Below are 20,663 nucleotides of genomic sequence, written 5' to 3' on the forward strand. Positions count from 1 at the left end.
TTCCTTACTTAAAAAAGTAATCTGATTATGTAACTCGCATTACTTCTTGTGTGTTATCCCAACACTTTGTATTTAAAAGATAACACTCAAAAATATTGAGAACTAAATTTAATATAATAATCTTTCATTTAGGTCTAAACATTTTTGGAGTCAGTAGAATTATTTTAAAATGTCTACGATTATTTACAGTATTCGACAGCATTGTTTTGCAGACAACAGAGTCCAGTTTAAATCCAATCCCAGGAGGAAAAATAATTGATTTTTTTTCAGAGAACGAGACAAGGCAACTTACTTAAAAGCACTAATAACTGTTATTTAGTCCCCGAGCAGCCTTTGAAGATGAACAGCTCGCTGTATTTAATCTCATGAAATGAAGGGGCGGGCTGTAGTTGCATTTCCTCCTCACATCCTCCTACGTTGACCCGCCGACTGGACACACGCCTCCGGAGCAACAAGCCTCGCTGGGGAAAACGACCTTTATCTGCTGTTAAGGTAAGTTTAAACACGATATGTTTTCTCTTTATGCAATGGAAAGTGACTTTGGTGCTTGTCCCAAACATGGAATAAAAGCAGGAGGTTCTATTTAAAAAAATAAAGTGGACATCACACCACGCAGTTTTGGTTTGTTTATGTTCACGAGTGCGTAAAGTGTCGCAGGATCAATGTAACTGCGCGACAGATGCGCTTTGCGGAAAGTGGTCAAAGTCCGGGGGAGGAAAGAAAGAGAATCGTCTGCGTTGAACCACCATGTCCTCTTTTTTTCGGGACAACCTCCATTGCTTTCATTGTATGTGGGGTGTTGAAGGAGGAGCATAATAACGTGAATTTTAATGAAGTAAATGCTCACACGGTAACGTATTTAGTCACACCGCATCCGTGGCTTGTTTTAATCGATTGACGTGTCAGTTGTTTGAGAGGAAACCACAACAAAGTCCCCTGAGCACAGTGAGAGGAAACGGAGCGAAAGTGAAACGTTGTAGCATTAAAGGTTTTCAACTTTAACCGTTAAACATACCTGGTGCTATCTTTAAAAATGTTAGTTTGAACGAAAAAGATTACCTTACTATAACATACTGTTACCTTACAGAAACAAATGTTGCCCAGTGGGACAATGTAAATATTTTTGGGTAAAAAACTGTTTGTTTTATTTATTTATTTGTTTTTAAGTAAAACGTTTTATTACCACATAATTTTCAGTTAATGTCTACATTATATTCAAGAACACAGTACCCTGCTGTAAACACACACACACACACACACACATACTTGTTTTTGTGAAATGTGGGGACATTCCATAGGCGTAATGGTTTTTATACTGTACAAACCGTATTTTCTATCCCCCTACACTACCCCTACCCCTAAACCTAACCCTCACAGGAAACTGTGCACACTTTTACTTTCTCACAAAAACTCATTCTGTGTGATTTATAAGCCTTTTGAAAAGTGGGGACATGCTGAATGTCCTCATATTTCACCTCTTTTTGTAATACCTATGTCATACCCATGTCATTATACACATTTGTGTCCTGATATTTCACAAAAACAAGTACACACACACACACACACACACACACACACACACACACACACACACACACACACACACACACACACACACACACTTACTTAAAGGGTTAGTTCACCCAAAAATGAAAATTCTGTCATGTATAAATGACAGAATTTTCCGTTTTGGGTGAACTTACCCTTTAAGTTAGCAATATATGTCTAGGCTTGTGCCGAAATCCCTTCTACAACCAGAGACCACAAAAATATATTAAAACGTTACCTTAAAATTTGCTGCAAAATAATAAAAGGATGTTAAAAAGCCTGCATAACACATTACAATTGATAATATATGTTTTATGTTATGTTTTCTCTAATAACCCTTGTGTTATTTGGTTAACAGTATATTTTATGGTACAAGCAGATTTCAGATTTCATGTTGCTGTAAGATTTTACTGCAATTTTATTTTATATATTAGTTTTTTTATTAAATAAATAAATGGTGTTGGTATGGTTTAAAGTTTAATCGTCTTTTAAATCTTTCAATAATGAAACTTTTTTTAAAGTGACATTGTATAGTTTAATAATGCAGTTTTTTTTTTTTTAAATAAATCAGTATATGGAGTAAATGAGAAGACCAGGCTTCCTTAAAATTCTTGAAACACTTCTTTGAATACTCGTAGTATCCCATAACAACACAAAGCCTCCAAATGTCTCAAATCCCAGGCAAAGCCACTGGTCTGTCAACAGAGTGGATAAGAAGATAGTTTGTGTTTATCAGGCAGACCTTCAGAATGAGGTAAATAATAAATGCAAATGCAATGAATAAAACATTATTTTCTACTAAATCATAGTTACACTTAGTGGTATACTTAGGTTTGCATTCGGAGTTCATCAGCATCATAAATAATCTGTATTTACTGCTCAATACAGGTAGATGACCCTTTAAGAAAAGCACTTTAAGTGATTACTATACTGACACACAGTGAGGGCTTTCTCCATGCATTTACAACACGTGATCAGAAAATCAATATGTCCTCGCAGTCATTCTGAACTACTTCTTAATGCCTCAGTATCCAAAAGAAATTGAAGTTTCTTACATTAAAAATCTAGGCACAAAAATCCATTATAGCAGGGATTTTTTTTATAAACCAGTCTGCAGTCTGTGATCTGAAACAGAATGTGTCAGTCACTTTTCTAATCCAGTGCTGCATTCGGTGTCCTCGAGATTTCTAAAACCAGCTATGGGTTGGATTGTGTGTTATTTCATTGCGTTTTCAGCCATTTCAAACCAAACGCCCTCATTTTAGCACCCATACATGGCTGCTGTTTTGACATGCGACGCCTCCACACTAGGCCCTGAGATGGAGCATGTCGTCTGTCTGTGGCAGAAACCCATAGGCCACAGCTGTTAATTAACATGTCATGGAAAAGAACAGTGTTTGACTGCCATCTTTCCAAAAGCCTGTTTACGCTCCTGCCCACCTCCTCCTCTTTGTCCTTTTCCCATTTTGTCTCTTAACAAAGAGTGAACATCCACCACTTAATCCACCACTCCTTTTTTGTTTCATTTATTTTTTTCTCTTCTCTCCAACAGGAGCGATGGGCAGCCTGTATAAGGATGAGCAGGACGACTGGATCACAGTGTGTCTCAAGTACCTCCTTTTTGTTTTCAACTTCCTGTTCTGGGTGAGTCTGAGATCCACTTTGCTATTTAAACCTGCAAAATGTGTTGTGTTTAACATAAAACATCTGCATGAAATCAAAATGTACTTTCTCAATTAACATTTCTGGTCTTATAATGAATAATTCATTGCCTGTTGTTCAGAGGGGGAAAAAAGTTGCTTTAAATGGTTTTGAATGGCGTTTTGTGTTGATTTCAAGCTGTTCTTATGGAATATTGGATGCGACGAGAGCCGAATTACAAGTAGATTGAAGTGTGTATGTGAATGAAAAAGTGCAAAGACATGGGAGGATTTCATAATTTAAATCTCCTATCATATCCGTTCTCTTCCCCCTCTCTCTTCCTCTTCCCATCCACCTGTGTCTGAGCTCAACAAGTACAGTGCCCTCTAGGGTTGAATTTGTTTCTGTTTTTTAAACAAAAGTAAATCTGAATGGAGATAAATAAACCTGTCTGAACAAAAGCATCCCTCAGTATAAAGTATTCTTCGATCAAATGCATCTCTGTAGGTACTTCTTTGCATTAGATAGTTAGGTTTTCATAAATCCTGGATGAGAAAGAGAAGGTCAGGAAATGAGTCAGAAACCACACCTTCAACCAGAATGCACAATCCTGTGCATTTATCCACTGATTTAAAGGGATAGTCCACCAAAATGAAATTTCGTAATCATTTACTATCCTTCATGTTGCTCCAAGCCTGTATATCTTTCGTCTGTAGAATCCTTTTAAAGAATTTTCTTTTTAAAGGATTAGTTCACTTTCAAATTAAAATTTCCTGATAATTTACTCACCCCCATGTCATCCAAGATGTTCATGTCTTTCTTTCTTCAGTCAAAAGGAAATTAAGGTTTTTGATGAAAACATTCCAGAATTTTTCTCCATATAGTGGACTTCAGTGGATCCCAAATGGTGGTTGAAGGTCAGATTAGTTTCAGTGCAGCTTCAAAACGTTCTACACGATCCCAGACGAGGAATAAGGGTCTTATCTAGAGAAACCGTCTCTCATTTTCTAAAATAAATAAATAAATAAAAAGTAATAAATTATGTAAGTTTTAATAATAAATGCATCATCTTGAACTAGCTCTCTTCTTCTTCTCTATTTGAATTCCAGCAGTGTACACACTGCTAAGTGTATTACTGCCCTCCACAGGTTAAAGTTTGAACTAATTGTTATATACTTGCACTAGCATATTGTATATGACAATTTAGTTCAAACTTTGACCTGTAGAGGGCAGTAATGCACTTAGCAGTGTCTACACTGCTGGAATTCAAATAGAGAAGATGAAGAGAGCTAGTTCAAGATGAGCATGTATGGTTAAAACGTATAAAATTTAAAAAATGTAGAAAATGAGCGATGGTTTCTCTAGATAAGACCCTTATTTCTCATCTGGGATCGCTGTAAACTGTAATTTTGACCTTAACCGTTTGGGCTCCATTGAAGTCCACTATATGGAGAAAAATCCTGGAATGGTTTCATTAACATCATGAACATCTTGGATGACATGGGGGTGAATAAATTATCAGGAAATTTTAATTTGAAAGTGAACTAATTCTTTAATGCAATTACAATGCTTCAGAGTTTCGAAAGTATCATAAAAAGTGGTCCATATGTATTTCTGTCTGTATCTAACACACTTTATATATAACCTTTTGTGTTCCATGGAAAAAAGAGTCACGTGGGTTTGAAACATGGGTGAGTAAGTAATGACTCATTTTCAGGTGAACTATTTAAAGTATAACCTCTGAAAAACACATTCAGTATATAATCTAGTGATTGCTTCAATGCAGAGCTTTTGTAAAGACACAGTTTCTTGCTCAAACTCAAAGTCCTCACTGTGTGTGGTATGCAAGCTGCTCAGGAGGCATGAAAGACAATGGGACTCTAGGACAGCTGTTGTTTGAGTTAGGCACTGGAGAGTGTCAAGGAAAGAACAGGGAGTGTTGAAGAGAAGAGCCTTGTTAGAATTTCCTCTGCTTCGGACTTGGATCAATCTAAAAAACGGTTAAATGAGTGAGTGTGTGTGTTTGTATAGATTAATGGAGTGTTTACTTTGCACAGCACCACACAGGTGGATAATTAACCTGTGCTGAAATCTCAGAGGTAAACTAATGGTTATTTGAGTTTGTTAAATAATAACAAGCCTGTAGTTGTTTATTAGTTGAAACAGGAGTTTCATTTTTATATCTATAATTAGCTGCATTATTTTCTCACTCCAGCTACAACAACATCATTGTTTGTCCTCAGCCATCTGTCTAATCCTAGAGTTTTCATAATTGTTTGTCTTTAATTTTAACACTTTATTTTTTTTTCATTATTTCTTATCAAAGGTGTTGCATCATATTTCTTTTATTTCAGTTTTCTCCTCAGTTCCACTTTCCACATTTGTTAAAAAACAGTCAAAAGCCTACATTTATTAAAATGTCCCTATTATACTATTATAAAAGGTTAGTTCACCCAAAAATGAAAATTCTGTCATTACTCACCCTCATTTCGTTCCACACCCGTAAGACCTTCGTTCATCTTCAGAACACAAATTAAGATTTTTTGATGAAATCCAAGAGGTGTCTGACTCCTCCATAAACAGCAATTTAACCACCACTTTCAAGGTCCAAGACATCATTAAAAAAGTCCATGTGACTACAGTGGTTCAACCGTAATTTTATGAAGCAAAGAGAATAATTTTTGTGTGTAAAAACAAAAAAAAATGTTTATTCAACAATATCTTCTCTTCTGTGTCATTCTCGTATGCTGTTTACGTTCAGCACTTCCAGGTTCTACGTCAGACTCAGAACTCTGGCTCATTATTGGTCGACACTGTTCACATGAGCAGCACGACGCATGCATGTGATGCTGACGCAGGAGCTGGCCAATAATGAGTCGGTGTTCTGACGTAGTACACAGAAGCATAAAAAGTATTCTTGTCACTTCATAACATTAAGGTTGAACCACTACAGTCACGTTGACTTTTAACGATGTCTTTACTACTTTTCTGGACCTTGAATGTGGGACGGATTTCATCAAAAATATCTTAAAGGTGCCCTCGAATTAAAAATTTAATTTATATTGGCATAGTTAAATAACAAGAGTTCAGTACATGGAAATTACATACAGTGAGTCTCAAACTCCATTGTTTCCTCCTTCTTATATAAATCTCATTTGTTTAAACGACCTCCGAAGAACAGGCGAATCTCAACATAACACCCACTGTTACGTAACAGTCAGGGTGTACGCCCCCAATATTTGCATATGCCAGCCCATGTTCCCAACATTATGAAAGGCATTAGACAAGGGCAGCCAGTAACGTCTGGATCTGCACAGCTGAATCATCAGACTAGGTAAGCAAGAACAACAGCGAAAAATGGCAGATGGAGCAATAATAACTGACATAATCCCTGATAGCATGATATTTTTAGTGATATTTGTAAATTGTCTTTCTAAAAGTTTTGTTAGCATGTTGCTAATGTACTGTTAAATGAGGTTAAAGTTAACATCGTTTCTTACTGTATTCACGGAGACGATCCGTCGCTATTTTCATTTTTAAACATGTGCAGTCTGTATAATTCATAAACACAACTTCATTCTTTATAAATCTCTCCAACAGTGTAGCATTAGCTGTTAGCCACGGAGGACAGCCTCAAATTCACTCAGAATAAAACTTTTAACATCCAAATAAATACTTTACTCACATAATTCGAAGCATGCATGCAGCATGCATGACGAACATCTTGTAAAGATCCATTTGAGGGTTATATTAGCTGTGTGAACTTTGTAAATGCGCTGTAATATAGTCGACAGCTCGTGTGGCAAGAAGCACGCGTCTTAAAGGGGTGGCGCCGAGTGTAAATCAGTGCATTGTTAATGATGCCCCAAAATAGGCAGTTAAAAAAATTAATTTAAAAAAAATCTTAGGGGTATTTTGAGCTGAAACTTCACAGACACATTCAGGAGACACCTTAGACTTATATTACATCTTGTGAAAGAACGTTCTTGGGCACCTTTAACGTCTGGATGTGCACAGCTGAATCATCAGACTAGGTAAGCAAGCAATAACAACAGCGAAAAATGGCAGATGGAGCAATAATAACTGACATGATCCATGATTACATGATATTTTTAGTGATATTTGTAAACTGTCTTTCTAAATGTTTAGTTAGCATGTTGCTAATGTACTGTTAAATGTGGTTAAAGTTACAATAATTTCTTACTGTATTCACGGAGACGAGAGCCGTCACTATTTAGATTTTTAAACACTTGCAGTCTGTATAATTCATAAACACAACTTCATTCTTTATAAATCTCTCCAACAGTGTAGCATTAGCCGTTAGCCACGGAGCACAGCCTCAAATTCATTCAGAATCAAATGTAAACAATATAACAGTATACAATACTCACATAATCCGATGCATGCATGCCGCATGCATGACGAACACTTTGTAAAGATCCATTTGAGGGTTATATTAGCTGTGTAAACTTTATGCACTGTTTAAGGCAAGCGCGAGTTTTTGGGTTGTGGAGCACGAGAACTAAAGGGGCCGCAGCCTGAATCGGCTCATATTTAACGATGCCCCAAAATAGGCAGTTAAAATTTATTTAAAAAAAATCTATGGGGTATTTTGAGCTGAAACTTCAGACACATTCAGGGGACACCTTAGACTTGTATTACATCTTGTAAAAAAACATTCGATGGCACCTTTAATTTGTGTTCTGAAGATGAACGAAGGTCTTACAGATGTGGAATAACATGAGGTTGAGTAATTAATGACAAATTCAATTTTTAGGTGAACTTACTGTTTAATAAAGCTGGTCAAATTACGGGTAGCACATCCTTAGTTACAGGCTCAAAATGTACTAGCACCTCAATAAATTAGTTCAAAATAATAATTAAAGTGGTAATTAATGACCCCAGAAACTTAGGACTTCCTGTGTCCCAGGTGCCTGATAAAGCTGGTCAAATCTTTGCAGAACATAGCTTATTTTCTACTGTTGACAAGAAGTAGAGTAGGCATTGTTCACCTTTTTTACTCTCTCCCTGCCCCTTAGAATTAAACAGGAATTTCCCCATTCTTCAGTAAGCAAACCTTTCATTATGAGAGGTTCAAAATGTAGGCTGTCATGTATTGATGAATTCAAGGTTCTGGATGTTTGGAATGAACCATTTTTTTGACTTACAATTTTTGACTTCTAAAAGTTTGATTTCATTTTATTTGACCCCTTTAAACTCCTTAAAATGTATTTTTCTCTTTCAGATGGGCGGTGGGGTGGTAATGGGGGTTGGGATCTGGACGCTGGTCGATAAAGGAGAGTACCTGAGCCTACTAGCCTCCAGTACATTCGCCGTGTCCGCCTACATCCTGATCCTGGCCGGGGGGCTGGTGATGGTCACTGGGTTCTTGGGTTGCTGTGCTGTCATTCGTGAGCAGAGGAGCTGTCTGTCCACGGTGAGAGGAAGGAGATGAATGTCAAAGGCCACACTGAGAGGTCGTAATCTTGCCAGATGCGCCATTTTCTCCATTGTGCTCCACTCATTAGATATAATTGTTTTAGATCCCAATCTCTTTTTGGTCAACCCAGTTATTGTTGCCTGTAAGTTGGGGTGGGCGGCAATGAGTGTCCAAAGACAAAGAAGAACAGGCTCTATGGCAGCCATGACAAATTAGCTGACAGGCATCTGCTTTCTCACCATTTTTTAAAAAAAGATAGTACCTTATGTTTGTTCGAGGGAGTGAAAGAGACAAGCAAGGTTGTGACTGCCACTGCAGCAGTCCTATTTATAGCCCACTCTCGCTCAGATCTACAGAGGAGCGCCAACCTCGGTAGGAATTAGTAATGAGGATACTGATCCTTTCTGGTCTGATCTGAATGCATTGCATTATGGGGAAAAAACATATATACGCATAAATGTCAACATGCGACAGCTGCCGTGAGGTTAACAGCTGTTCAGTGCGCTGTTGTGTTTGAATAACCTTGAATTGGTTCATTTCATTTGCTTCAGTGCTCTTGTAGGTGTTTACATAAATTACATTGGACTTCCTGTCCTTTCTTTTGACCTCTAGAAGAGAAGTGGGCCTATACAGTATGTGTGTTTTTGGCCCTAATTTATTAATCTCTCTCACACGTCCACCTTGACAGAACATTTGTTTCCTGTTTCATGGCGTCTCTTGAGTCTGTGGCTCGGTTTACAGTCTCTGCGTATAATCTGATGTGCACTTTTCTGCTTTTTGCTCGCGTTTAACTCTGCTAATTACTATGGAAGCTTGTTTCTGCAACTAAATAAAAAATAATAAAAGGACTTTTTATCGCACTATTCTGACTTTTTTTTTTTTTTCACAATTTTAATTTAAATTTCACAGAATTGCGAGATATAAACACAATTGTGAGCAATAAAGTCAGAATTGTGCGTTATAAACTTATAGCTGCAAAACTTAAACTTATCTCTCTCAATTGACTTTTTTCTCGCAATTTTGACTTTTCTCAGAATTGTGAGATATAAACTTGCACTCACGAGTTAAATAAATTTCAATTCTGAGGAAAAAAGATTAACTTTCACAGTTCTGACTTTATAACTCACAATTCTGACTTAATAACATGCAATTCTGGCTTTATAACGCAATTGCGACTATATCACACATTTCTGACTTCATCGCAATTCTCAATTTATATCACACAATTCTGACTTTATAACTCGCAATTATGAGAAAAAAAGTCAGAATTGTGAGATATAAATTTGCAATTGCGAGAAAAAAGCTCAGAATTGTGAGAGAGAAAGTCGCAATTACTTTTTTTTATTTTTTATTCAGTGGCAGAAACAAGCTTCCGTAGATTAGTGATGAAAACAAACTGTTCAGTTCAACTTCAGTACTCACTTTGCAATTAAAATAGAAATCAGTGTATTCATAGAAAGACGCTGTGAGTTATGTATAATCTCGAAAGCAATGTTTTGTTTGTTGGTTGGTTTGTTTTTAATTATTATGCCATGTAAAATATTTTCCTGAAAACATGTTCAAAGGCAGATTTGTGGTTGTTATCACCCACACGCTCTCCCCCCACAGTAAACTGTGACAGCTTATTCAGTTTAGTCATTTATTGTTTTATTTTCCTTTGAGGAAAATGTCACTGTGTCTTTTATTTTCATTTGTCAGGCGTCTCTAGCTCTGGCAGCTCTGAGCAAGAAAATTCTGAGAAACCAATTTTATTTACTTTATCCCCATGACAGTGCAAATATTGTTACATTCTGAAGCACTTTGTGTTGATGTGTGTATAAAACATCCTTGATGTAAGATAGTGTTTCTTTTAGAGAAGTCATTTAAACTCGCATGAAAAAAGACAAAGGCAAATGAAACTATAGCTAATTGAAGATTTTCTGAACAAAAGATCTGTTGATATTGAAATTTTATTGCTTGTATTTGCTCATTGTTTCCTGTCTTCTCATAGTACTTCTCCTGTCTGCTTCTGATCTTCCTCATTGAGCTGGTGGCTGGTGTTCTGGCCTATGTTTATTACCAGGCGGTGAGTGATACTTTAGATAGTATTGCTATAAAACAAAGCTCTAAAGAACTAACTCCCAATTGCTTTTATGATGGATCTAGTGGTAGCACCGTACCCGACTGGCACAGATGACACATTTGAGTGATGACACTGCCTACTGCTCACTCTTTATTTTTGTTCATTTCTCTCTTTCTTTCTCTTCTCTCTGTCTTTCACAGCTGAGTGAAGAGCTGAAGCAGCACTTGAGCAAGACGATGACAGAGAACTATGCCCAACCTGGAAAAGACAGCATCACTCAATCTGTGGACAGACTACAGCAGGATGTGAGAAACTCCAAATCCTAACATTTTATTTGGTTAGATTAGAGACTAAAGACAAGAGTATGTGATTAGGGCAAATTATTTTTATGTTGTATTATATTTTTGCAATTTTTGTTATTTTTGTTTAACATTATTTTGTTTTTATGTTAACAATTTAATTTATTATTTTTATTTTGCTTTTAATTTGTTTTTATTTAATATTATTTTATTTTATTTTAATTTCTATCACATTTTTTTTTTTTCATTTTAATTTAATATTTTATTGCTCTTTAATTTAATTTAAACTGAATGCACTAAACAAAGAAACAGCCCCTAAACGTAATGTAAAGTCAGTGCCGATAGCCTCGTGGGCAGCACGCTGACATGTCCGGCTTGCGGACCTTTCTCGATCCCATCCCCCTCTCTCTTTCTCCCATTTCACTTTGTGTCTGCTTACTGTCCTATCATAATAAAGGCAAAAATACCAAAAAATAAATCAAAAAAAAAAAAAGTAAAATCACAACTGTGAACAGAATAGTGCAGAAATACAGGTATTCCATGTCTTTTAAATACCGGACCAATTTGCGCACTGATCCTAATTGTAAAATAACCATAATTCCCTCACCTTCTCCCTGCAGTTCAAGTGCTGTGGGAGCAACAACTCTTTTGATTGGATGCACAGTGTGTACATCATGTCCAATGCGGCGGAGTCAAGGTTGGTCCCTGACAGCTGCTGTAAGACCATCACCCCCCAGTGTGGAAAGAGAGACCACCCCTCCAATATCTACAAGGTGGAGGTGGGTCTGACACTGTTAATCTCAAATCATCCTCCACATAAAATGTATTCAACGTGATCATACATGTATATCCATCTGTACTTAATTTCCTTTACAAAACACAGAACTTTGTTAATGAGACAAAGGTTTGAGACAAAGCTGCCACATGCTTAGCCTTAGATGCTTCCTCATTGTCTGTGGGAACTACAATGCGCCTGTGAAACATATCATCATGAAGTGTTTGATACGCCCCCTGGGTGTAATTGAGACTATGAAAGCACAGCTGTGAGCGAGACAGGTGCGACTGGTAACATATATGAGCTTGTGAAGTGTGAGGTAACCCTACAGTGAACTGCTGCCAAGCTCTCTGTATGTATTCTTTGGGAACAGACCTCCGGTGTGATACAGAATACATTACAACACTGCTTTTACAAGCCTTTCGTGAGCCATTAGTATTATTCTATATGCGGTATGTTGTTGCAGTATTCACAATAATGTCTTGTAAATCACACAATTAAAAAAAAATCTCCCTATCATCCATATATCTGGAACTCTGCAGTTATCATTCTGCAAAATAAATCAATTTACAAATCCACATATGTGCGTTGACACTGAAAAGACAAGCACATGATATACATTTATGAGCTGAAGTAGTTTATAATGCTGTGGTCTCTCACAGGGCGGCTGTATCACTAAACTGGAGCAGTTCCTGGCGGATCACTTGCTTATCATTGGAGCTGTAGGGATAGGAGTGGCCTGTCTACAGGTAAGCCCCTCCCTCCTCCTCAGGTGGAATGTGCAATTAAAGGGATAGTTCACTCAAAAAAAAAATCTGTCATTTATTTACTTAAAATCATATGGTTTTGGAACCACATGATGGTATGTAATCTGTTTTTCCTGTGGAATACAAAAAAGAAATAAAAAAATGTAATTAAGGTTTCTGAGGAAAACATTCCATGAGTTTTCTCCATATTGTGGAATTAAACAATTACCAACAGGTTGAAGGTCCGAATTGCAGTTTCAGTGCAGCTTCAAAGGGCTCTACACGATCCCAGACGAGGAGGGTCTTATCTAGCGAAACGATTGGTTATTTTCTAAAAAAAATAAAAATACATTTAAAAAAAAAAAATAAAACATTTAGAACTTTCCAGTGATGTTTATGTCTAATTACTATGAAACGCACCCCAGAGAAACAGTAGGAACATGGATCATTGAGGTCTTCTGATCTGGTTCAATAACATGAAAGCCTTCACCAAAATAGCTGATGCAGTGACCAGAGGGCAATCGTTTAATGGACTCTGCTTTTGCCCTCGACCGGTAATGTGCACGGTAGTCACACGGAGCTCTGCCCGCTGGGTAAAAATAGGTGGAGACCACATGCAGGCTTGACAAAATAAAAGAAAGAGAGATAAGAGCTCTCAGCTTTAAGTGCAGATCTCACGGTGAGCCTGCTGCATTCACTGCAGGGGTGCAGAGGGCCATTGATCTGTTTCCTTTGAATAAACTCTGTATATAAACACCACTGAAATGTGACTCCAGCTCAGACCTCATATTGATTCTCTGAGCTGGGAGTGATGTATAATGACCATAGATTATGTTTTTAAGAAGTTTATCCCTGTCCTTTTAGTGGGTAGTATATGTTTTTATATGTTGTTTAGTCTGTATGTGAATCTTAATGTTTGTTGTCAGACATGCATTGATCTGAAATACAACAACTGGCACTATTATGTGTTAAAGTTGCCTAGCCAGACATGACAAAATCATGAAATGTAATTCCATGTAATTTCATTGGTTTTGGTTCTAACAAGCTTTTATTGTAAAATTATGCACTACGTAGTGTATGGGATGTAGTGCATAGGATGCAGTCTGACTGCTACGTAGTATACTGGATGTTACACTCTAAAAAATGCTGCGTTAAAAACAACCCAAGTTGGGTTGAAAATAGACAAACTCAGCAATTGGGTTGTTTTAACCCAGCGGTTGGGTTAAATGTTTGGCCAACGTACTGAGCAGTTTTATTTAACCCAACTATTGTTTAAAAATTACTATATGGCTGGCTTAAAATGAACCCAAAATAAGTTGGAAATTAAAAAATGAGACGCATATATTACTAGAGGCAATAACGATAATAATCAAAAGGTGATCATTTATTAATAAGCAATTTAATAAATGTTTATTGTTTAATTATTATTCATTAAACTTATTAATAAATGTTCATTTACAACATACTTTGGGTTCATTTTAAGCAAGCAATACAGCAATTTTTAAACAATAGTTGAGTTAAATAAAACTACCCAGCAGTTTGGGTGAAAATTTAACCCAACCACTGGGTTAAAACAAGCCAAACGCTGTTTTTAACCCAGCATTTTTAGAGTGTATGTAAGGACTTCATGATGAGCACGTTTCCAGCATCAAAGTCACAGCTGCTGGTCATGTGATTATTTCATCCAGGAAATGTGAAGCTCTGGAGTGATTAGAGGACTAAAAATAAGTCCTGCGTTAAATTTAATGTAATGATTTTACCGTAAAAACCCTTAAAGTGGTTTGAAGCGGCTCTCTGTTGGGAGCGCTAATTAAATTAATCCTCTTCAATGATCTTTCATTATTACTGTCATTATGGCAGTAAACAGTGCTGCTCCTCAGGGGTCTACAGCATTCTAGTTCACATTCATAACATAACAAAATGTTTGTGTTGAAGAAACTTGCTAAGCTACAAGCTACTCATTATTTGTAGTATTATAATAGTAAACTAGTCAAGCTGCTAACAGAAGTTACTAACAAAATCAAGGGGTCAATATCTTATAAATCAATATCTATAAATGTGTAAATATGAGATTAAACTTTTTAATTCTGTAATTACAGTATTTATGTAAAATAAAAACATCTTATTTAGAGTGAAAGCCGAGTGAGAGCTGAATTTTTCAATAATACAACCAATAAAACTAGAAAACACATTGTGTAACTGAGTTAATACACATATAAAGCATTTCAACTTATGTTCTTTTCTAAAGTGAAATAATGTCAGGGTAAAAAAGAATCAGTGCATTGTTTATTTGACACTTTATGTATCTTTTCCTTAGATTGTCTGAAGCGAACACTGTATTTCAGGGATTTGTGATGTTTGTCTTAAATTACAGCGTGTGTCTCTGTTTTGTCTTGGTTTTGTTTGTCTTTTTCTCTGTCTCCTTTCTTTTTGTCTGTATCTGTGTGTGTGTGTGGGTGTGTGTGTCTGTGTCCTGTAGCTAATAGGAGCAGTGCTGACTGCCTGCTTTATTTATCTGCTTTATAAAGAAGAGGAAGAGGACTTTTCTGACGTTTGATTGGCTAGTGCCAATATTTGACTCCTGAACCGATATGCGATGAGAAGGTCGGCTGTTTGAGTTTATGTTCATGTCTTGTGTGTGTGCGTGCATGTTGATGTGTGTTGTTCCTGTCACCTCATGTCCACCTCATGCTTTACGTGTATGTGTTTGGCATGACACCAGCACTCTTAAACCACACATGCTGAATGCTGCATGGCAAAAGGGAACAAAACTAATGGCACTGAATAGCATTTTATTTTAATAATTTGTATTTTTTCAAGACATTCAGTTACAAATACGTTTTTGAGAATCAGCACCTCTCATCTTGGACTGTGCAGACCTGATATAACCTTCAACCTGCTGTGAGACTCCCAGTGTGTCCGATCTATTTCAGGCTTCTCTCTTCCTGTCTATTGTATCCCTCCCCGTGGACCCAGACTGTTGGAAAGGAGAAGTTTCAAAGGTGTCAACATATCTGTTCAGAAAAAAAGTCTTTTGTATAGGTCTGCTGATTGCATTTAAGTCTCATCTCTCAGTTTGTTGTCGGATGAAAAGTGGGATTAACTGCACCGGAGAAAGGCACAGCAGGATTTATTTTCTTCTAGAGTAGCATTAGAAGTCCTGGCAGAGAGCAATAATACTGCTTCTCACTCAGTGCTTTATGACATAGGAGAGAGTCACATGAAAGGCCAAGCTTATTAAAGCTGAAAATGAAATGGACACAAAAGAAGATATTTTGTAGATTTTCTAGCTGCTCTTTTCCAGGAAAATGTTGTGTTTTGGCTGATAAAATGCCAAAAGGCATAAGAGCACCATAAAATAGTCTATACATTTTATGCACTATGCTAATGTCAGATGATAGCTTAGTTTAAAAGTTTTAAAGATATATTTACACTACTATTCAATTGTTTGGGGCCAGTTTTTTTTTTTCTGAAACATTTTTATATATTTTTTTACTTCGCAAGGATTCTTAAATTAATCAAAAGTGACAGTAATGACATTTATAATATTACAAAAGTTATAATTCAAATAAATGCTGTTCTTGTAAACTTTTAAACCAAATTAGCATATTAGAATGACTTCTGAAGTATCATGTGACACTGAAGAATGGAGTAATGATGCTGAAAATTCAGCCTTTTAAAGTAGAAAACAGATATTTTTAATTGTAATAATATTCCACAATATTTCTGTTTTTACTGTATTTTTGACCAAATAAATGCAGCTTTTGTGAGCATAAAGACTTCTTTCAAAAACTTAAAAAAAAAAAAACATATCAACCCCAAACTTTTGAACACTAGTCATTATTTGTGGTGTATTTTTAAAATCTCTTGGCTGTGATTTTTGCATATTTGAATTATTAAATATTCAGTTTTGACCTCATTGACATCAAACATCAATGGTTCTTTTGTCAATGACTTGAACACCCCAAGGACAAATACGTATGGAAACTTTTTTTTTTTTATCTCACATTTCTGACATTTTTTTTCTCGCACTAGTGAGTTTGCATCTCACAATTCTTTGTGAGATTTAATGTCAGAATTGTATAAAGTCACAATTCAGATTATTTTTTATCATGCAATTATGACTTTAATTTTTTTTTTTTTCTCAGAATTGCCAGATATAAACTAACAATTGCGAGTTATAAAGTCAGTATTGCATGATATGAACTCGCAGTTGCATCTTATAATTTTATATTTTTCTCACAATTGCGTGTTAGCAGTTCTGACTTTATATCTCACAATTGCAATTAAAAAAGTCAGAATTGTAAAATTGTATTTTTTATTTCATGGCGGAAACAAGCTTTCATAAAATAAGTCCATATTTGTTTCATTGTATAAAAAAGAGCAGCTTTGACATTCTGTGAACTATCTTCAAAAGAAAAATGATTGTATTGGTTTAAGATTAGGGTGCTTAAATTACATAATTTTCACTTTTTAAGCGATTTTTATTGTCTTTTGTAGGTTTTCATTAGAAAAGGTGAAAAACCAATATTACTAAATCTTAACTTTAATATATTTGAGTCTATTTTGGTTATAAACCAACATATGAATGTACCCCATTTTTAGTACATAAACTACCAAACGCTGACACAAAGATTACATTTCCCAGAGGTTCATTTTAAACCTCAAAAAACACTCATAAACCAGAGATCCTTACTGGCATGTGCCATAAATGCTCGTTTACCCTACAATTCACTGCAGATTAACCAATTTAAAGTTTATTGTTTTTCCTATAAAGTAGAACATTATTAAAGGAAGGAAATACTTGAGTTGAGCTGCACTTCCAGCTCTGGTTTATTTCTGTGTTTGTGGGTAGGATGAGGCTCCATCACTTTTGTAGAAATAATCGCCCACCACAAGCCCTCCCAGGACCTGGCTTCCGATTTGTCTTTGGATTTGCTTTTTCCAGAGATACAGAAAAAAATATAGCCTGGCGAGATGTTGAAACACTATGTATTTTTAGATTAGGTTTTGTAACTTGCAGACTGCGTTTGTAGAGGATTGCAGCTATATATTTTTATCACCTAAAGATATTTTAAACAGGTTTTTGAGTTGTTTTTTCCCAGGATTACAACAGCTAGAAGAACATCTCAGGCTGTTTTTATGCAGTCACAAACTTTACAACAAGAAATACTCTCTCAGTCTCACCTGTTTGAATCTCAAGATTGTTGCTGTGAATTATTCTGCCACCATGGCAGCATTTAACAAAAGCAAAATGCTGATTTGAAAAATGGGAATATGAAAATGAATGTTTATGCTCTCTTCATTATGAGATTTACCACTGGTCTGCTTCTACCTACACACTGTAGCCTTCATACAAGCACGTGCACACAAACACACACACTCCCACACATGCTAATTGACCCAATTACAACGACACTGCTACCGGCTGCCTTACACCTCAGTTTCCATGGTAACTGTACACCACTTCCCTCTTTCTTCAAGCCTTTTATAAAGAGAGTTTCAACAATTGCCACAAGGCCACATCGGTCCATATCTGCTCTTGAATTAACTGAAAAAAGAAATACTAAACATCAAGACAACTCTAATATTGTTGGGGCTCTTTTTATCAAATGCACTGCTGCTTGATGCCTGCCAGTGTCTCATTCTGTTCAAATTATTATGAGTATTTGACCAGACAGGCCATCTTATCTGGACCAAACTTCATCATTTTAATGTGACATTTGATTTCTATTCGTCTGTGTGTGTTTCAGATATGTGGAATGGTGTTCACCTGTTGCCTGCACAGGCGAATTAAACTGGACCCATACTGATGCTCTGAAACGTATATGCCTTTCCTGACACTCCAACACACACATACGCGGCCTTACTACTGTGCCCATTTAAAACTGCATGACCAAATGCACTAACATCAATATGAGGGCTTTATTATCTTTCATTTGCCACATTTTTAGAGAAATGTTGCTATTGTTGTTGCCTCCTTATGATCATAATAGTTGTGGTATATCGCCCTGTGGTCATTTAGATGTCAAGGAGGCAGTTAGAAATGACATTTATTTTTTACTTTGAGTAAATTATAATATCATATATCAAAATATATTTTTATGAAACGCATATTTGTTTTGATTTGCTCATATTAATTGTATGCAATGTGCTGCTATAACTCAAACAGGTGTGGGAACCTCCTTATGGGCTCAAAAATACACTGGACCAACATCAAAAATGGGTTGAAGTCCATTTATTATTATATTTTCCTAAAAATATATATGTAGCCTATGGAAAGATCACTGTATAGCAAGTTTCAGGTAGTGTAGGTATTCATATTCTGGGGGAAAATGTCATTATTTCCTAAAACAGTCTAGAAAGTGTATGTCTACCGTCATATATATATATATATATATGACGGTATATATATATATATATATATATATATATATATATATATATATATATATATAAAATATGGCCAAACAGGAAGCAAGTGTCTTATTTTAAATATATGGATCTTCATTAGTTGTTCCTGAATTGTAGATCAGTTTGCAAATTCTAAATCCCTTAATGCAAATTCTGCCAATTGTGTCAAACTTCATATCAGTTACAAAAAAAAAAATAAGGTGCTTTTTGAACCTTAATGATATCCCTCAGATGGATTGGCTGAATATCATGCTTAGTGGATTTTATAAGAGCTTTCATTGAATTGATGAACTCCCGGGTGATCGAAGGAAAAGAATGAGCAATATTCCATTGCATTGCAATACAAATCACAGCTGCAAAATCTTAATGTAGTTGCCACAGCAACATAAGCCTTATTGAAATTCAATGTCATTTGGGGGAAAAATGGTTAGGAAAAAGAAAAAGATTTAATGTAACATTCTTGTTTTTTTGTTGTTGTACTGATTAGCATATAATCCAATTTCTTTATGCTAATGACAGATGCATATTTTAAAATGTCAGTAAAACATTGTGCAAATTAGCAATCTCTCATCAGGGCTGCAAGAAAGTCTGTAGATTGTGATTTAAAATACGCATTTAAGCATCCCATTAGTTGATATGATATCTGTACTAATCTTTTATTTGAATACTGTTATGTGTTTTGTAGATTGAATGTATATTCATAATGTTATATCACTATTTGCTCTGATAACAATGTTCATTTCATAAATTCTTTGCCTTAAGACTATTGCATCATTTTGTGGGCAGTAGAGCTCTATCTGAAACAGCTGTATGTTTATTGAATGTTTTTAAAAATGTTCTTCTAATAAACGTATTTTGTTGACGTATTCTGGTTGACTGCTTGTAATGACACACTTCAGCCAGTAGATGGAGACAAACACAAGTGGATAAGCTTGCTTCGAGGACAAGAACTCGTCTTCAACTTTAAATTGAAAATCCACCCGGTTCTCATGTGCTTTTCTTTTAGCAAAGACCCATTGACATGCAGCCACTCATATCCGGATAATAACTTTAATATCCGGATAATATCCAGATCCAGATTGTCTTTACATTTGACCACCTACATTTGTCTCTGTTTTCTGTTCCTGTCAGATGCAAATTCGATCTGTAATGCTTTTCCCTTGTTGCAAACAAAACCGAGGAAGCTAATTTCCTGGTGCCTTTTTGTGTTGATGCCACAGAATGTCATTGTTATATGGATCTGTGTGCATTAAAATAAGACTTTGAGTTATTGCTGTTGTCTTGTGCTTTTCTGCCTATTTAAGAGTAATCTTGTGCTGGCATAGCAGCAGCACTCATTTTTATCGGTTCTGTCATCCATTATGAGCAAGTTACTGACAAATGCAATTAGGGTGGAGTAATGATGACTTATGCAACCTAAATAAACAGATGTTTTCAGCTCACCCACATGCACAATGTGTTTTAAAGAACTTTTCAGTGTGCTTTGAGCAATCCATAGATGTAGTTACACTGTCAAGCATCCATCTGATCACTCCAAAACCAATAAAGTGGATTATTTGGGCCAAAATCCCTCCTGTCGTTTCCTCAGGAAACCATACATAACCAAGTAAAGCATATGAGCGAGCTTAGCACCCCCACCCCATACCCCTGTTTAACATTACCAACAAGTGAGAGTGAATGGAAGACAGCTGGTGATACATAATGCTCCTCACACACATACACACCCCAAACTCAAACC

At 36.0% G+C, this 20,663-nt stretch overlaps 1 protein-coding gene across 6 annotated transcripts; it reads left to right on the forward strand.

Moving 5' to 3' along the window:
- The first annotated feature begins 405 nt into the window (after window positions 1–405).
- On the forward strand, window positions 406–20,144 carry tspan11 (tetraspanin 11). Of its 6 annotated transcripts, none has more exons than XM_067391749.1 (9): window positions 406–492; window positions 3,101–3,192; window positions 8,435–8,626; window positions 10,620–10,694; window positions 10,892–10,996; window positions 11,611–11,769; window positions 12,428–12,514; window positions 14,991–15,115; window positions 18,265–20,144. In XM_067391749.1, exons 2-8 carry the CDS (start codon window positions 3,106–3,108, stop codon window positions 15,066–15,068), a joined length of 783 nt encoding a protein of 260 aa, XP_067247850.1. In that variant the 5' UTR covers window positions 406–492; window positions 3,101–3,105; the 3' UTR covers window positions 15,069–15,115; window positions 18,265–20,144. The 6 variants fall into 6 exon arrangements, with proteins under 6 accessions (XP_067247850.1, XP_067247856.1, XP_067247851.1 ...); XM_067391750.1 differs by lacking the exon at window positions 406–492 and adding an exon at window positions 717–835; XM_067391753.1 differs by lacking the exon at window positions 406–492 and adding an exon at window positions 734–850.
- The last annotated feature ends 519 nt before the right edge of the window (window positions 20,145–20,663 follow it).

The sequence above is a fragment of the Chanodichthys erythropterus genome, chromosome 8, assembly GCF_024489055.1.
Source record: "Chanodichthys erythropterus isolate Z2021 chromosome 8, ASM2448905v1, whole genome shotgun sequence".
NCBI classification, from domain to species: domain Eukaryota; kingdom Metazoa; phylum Chordata; class Actinopteri; order Cypriniformes; family Xenocyprididae; genus Chanodichthys; species Chanodichthys erythropterus.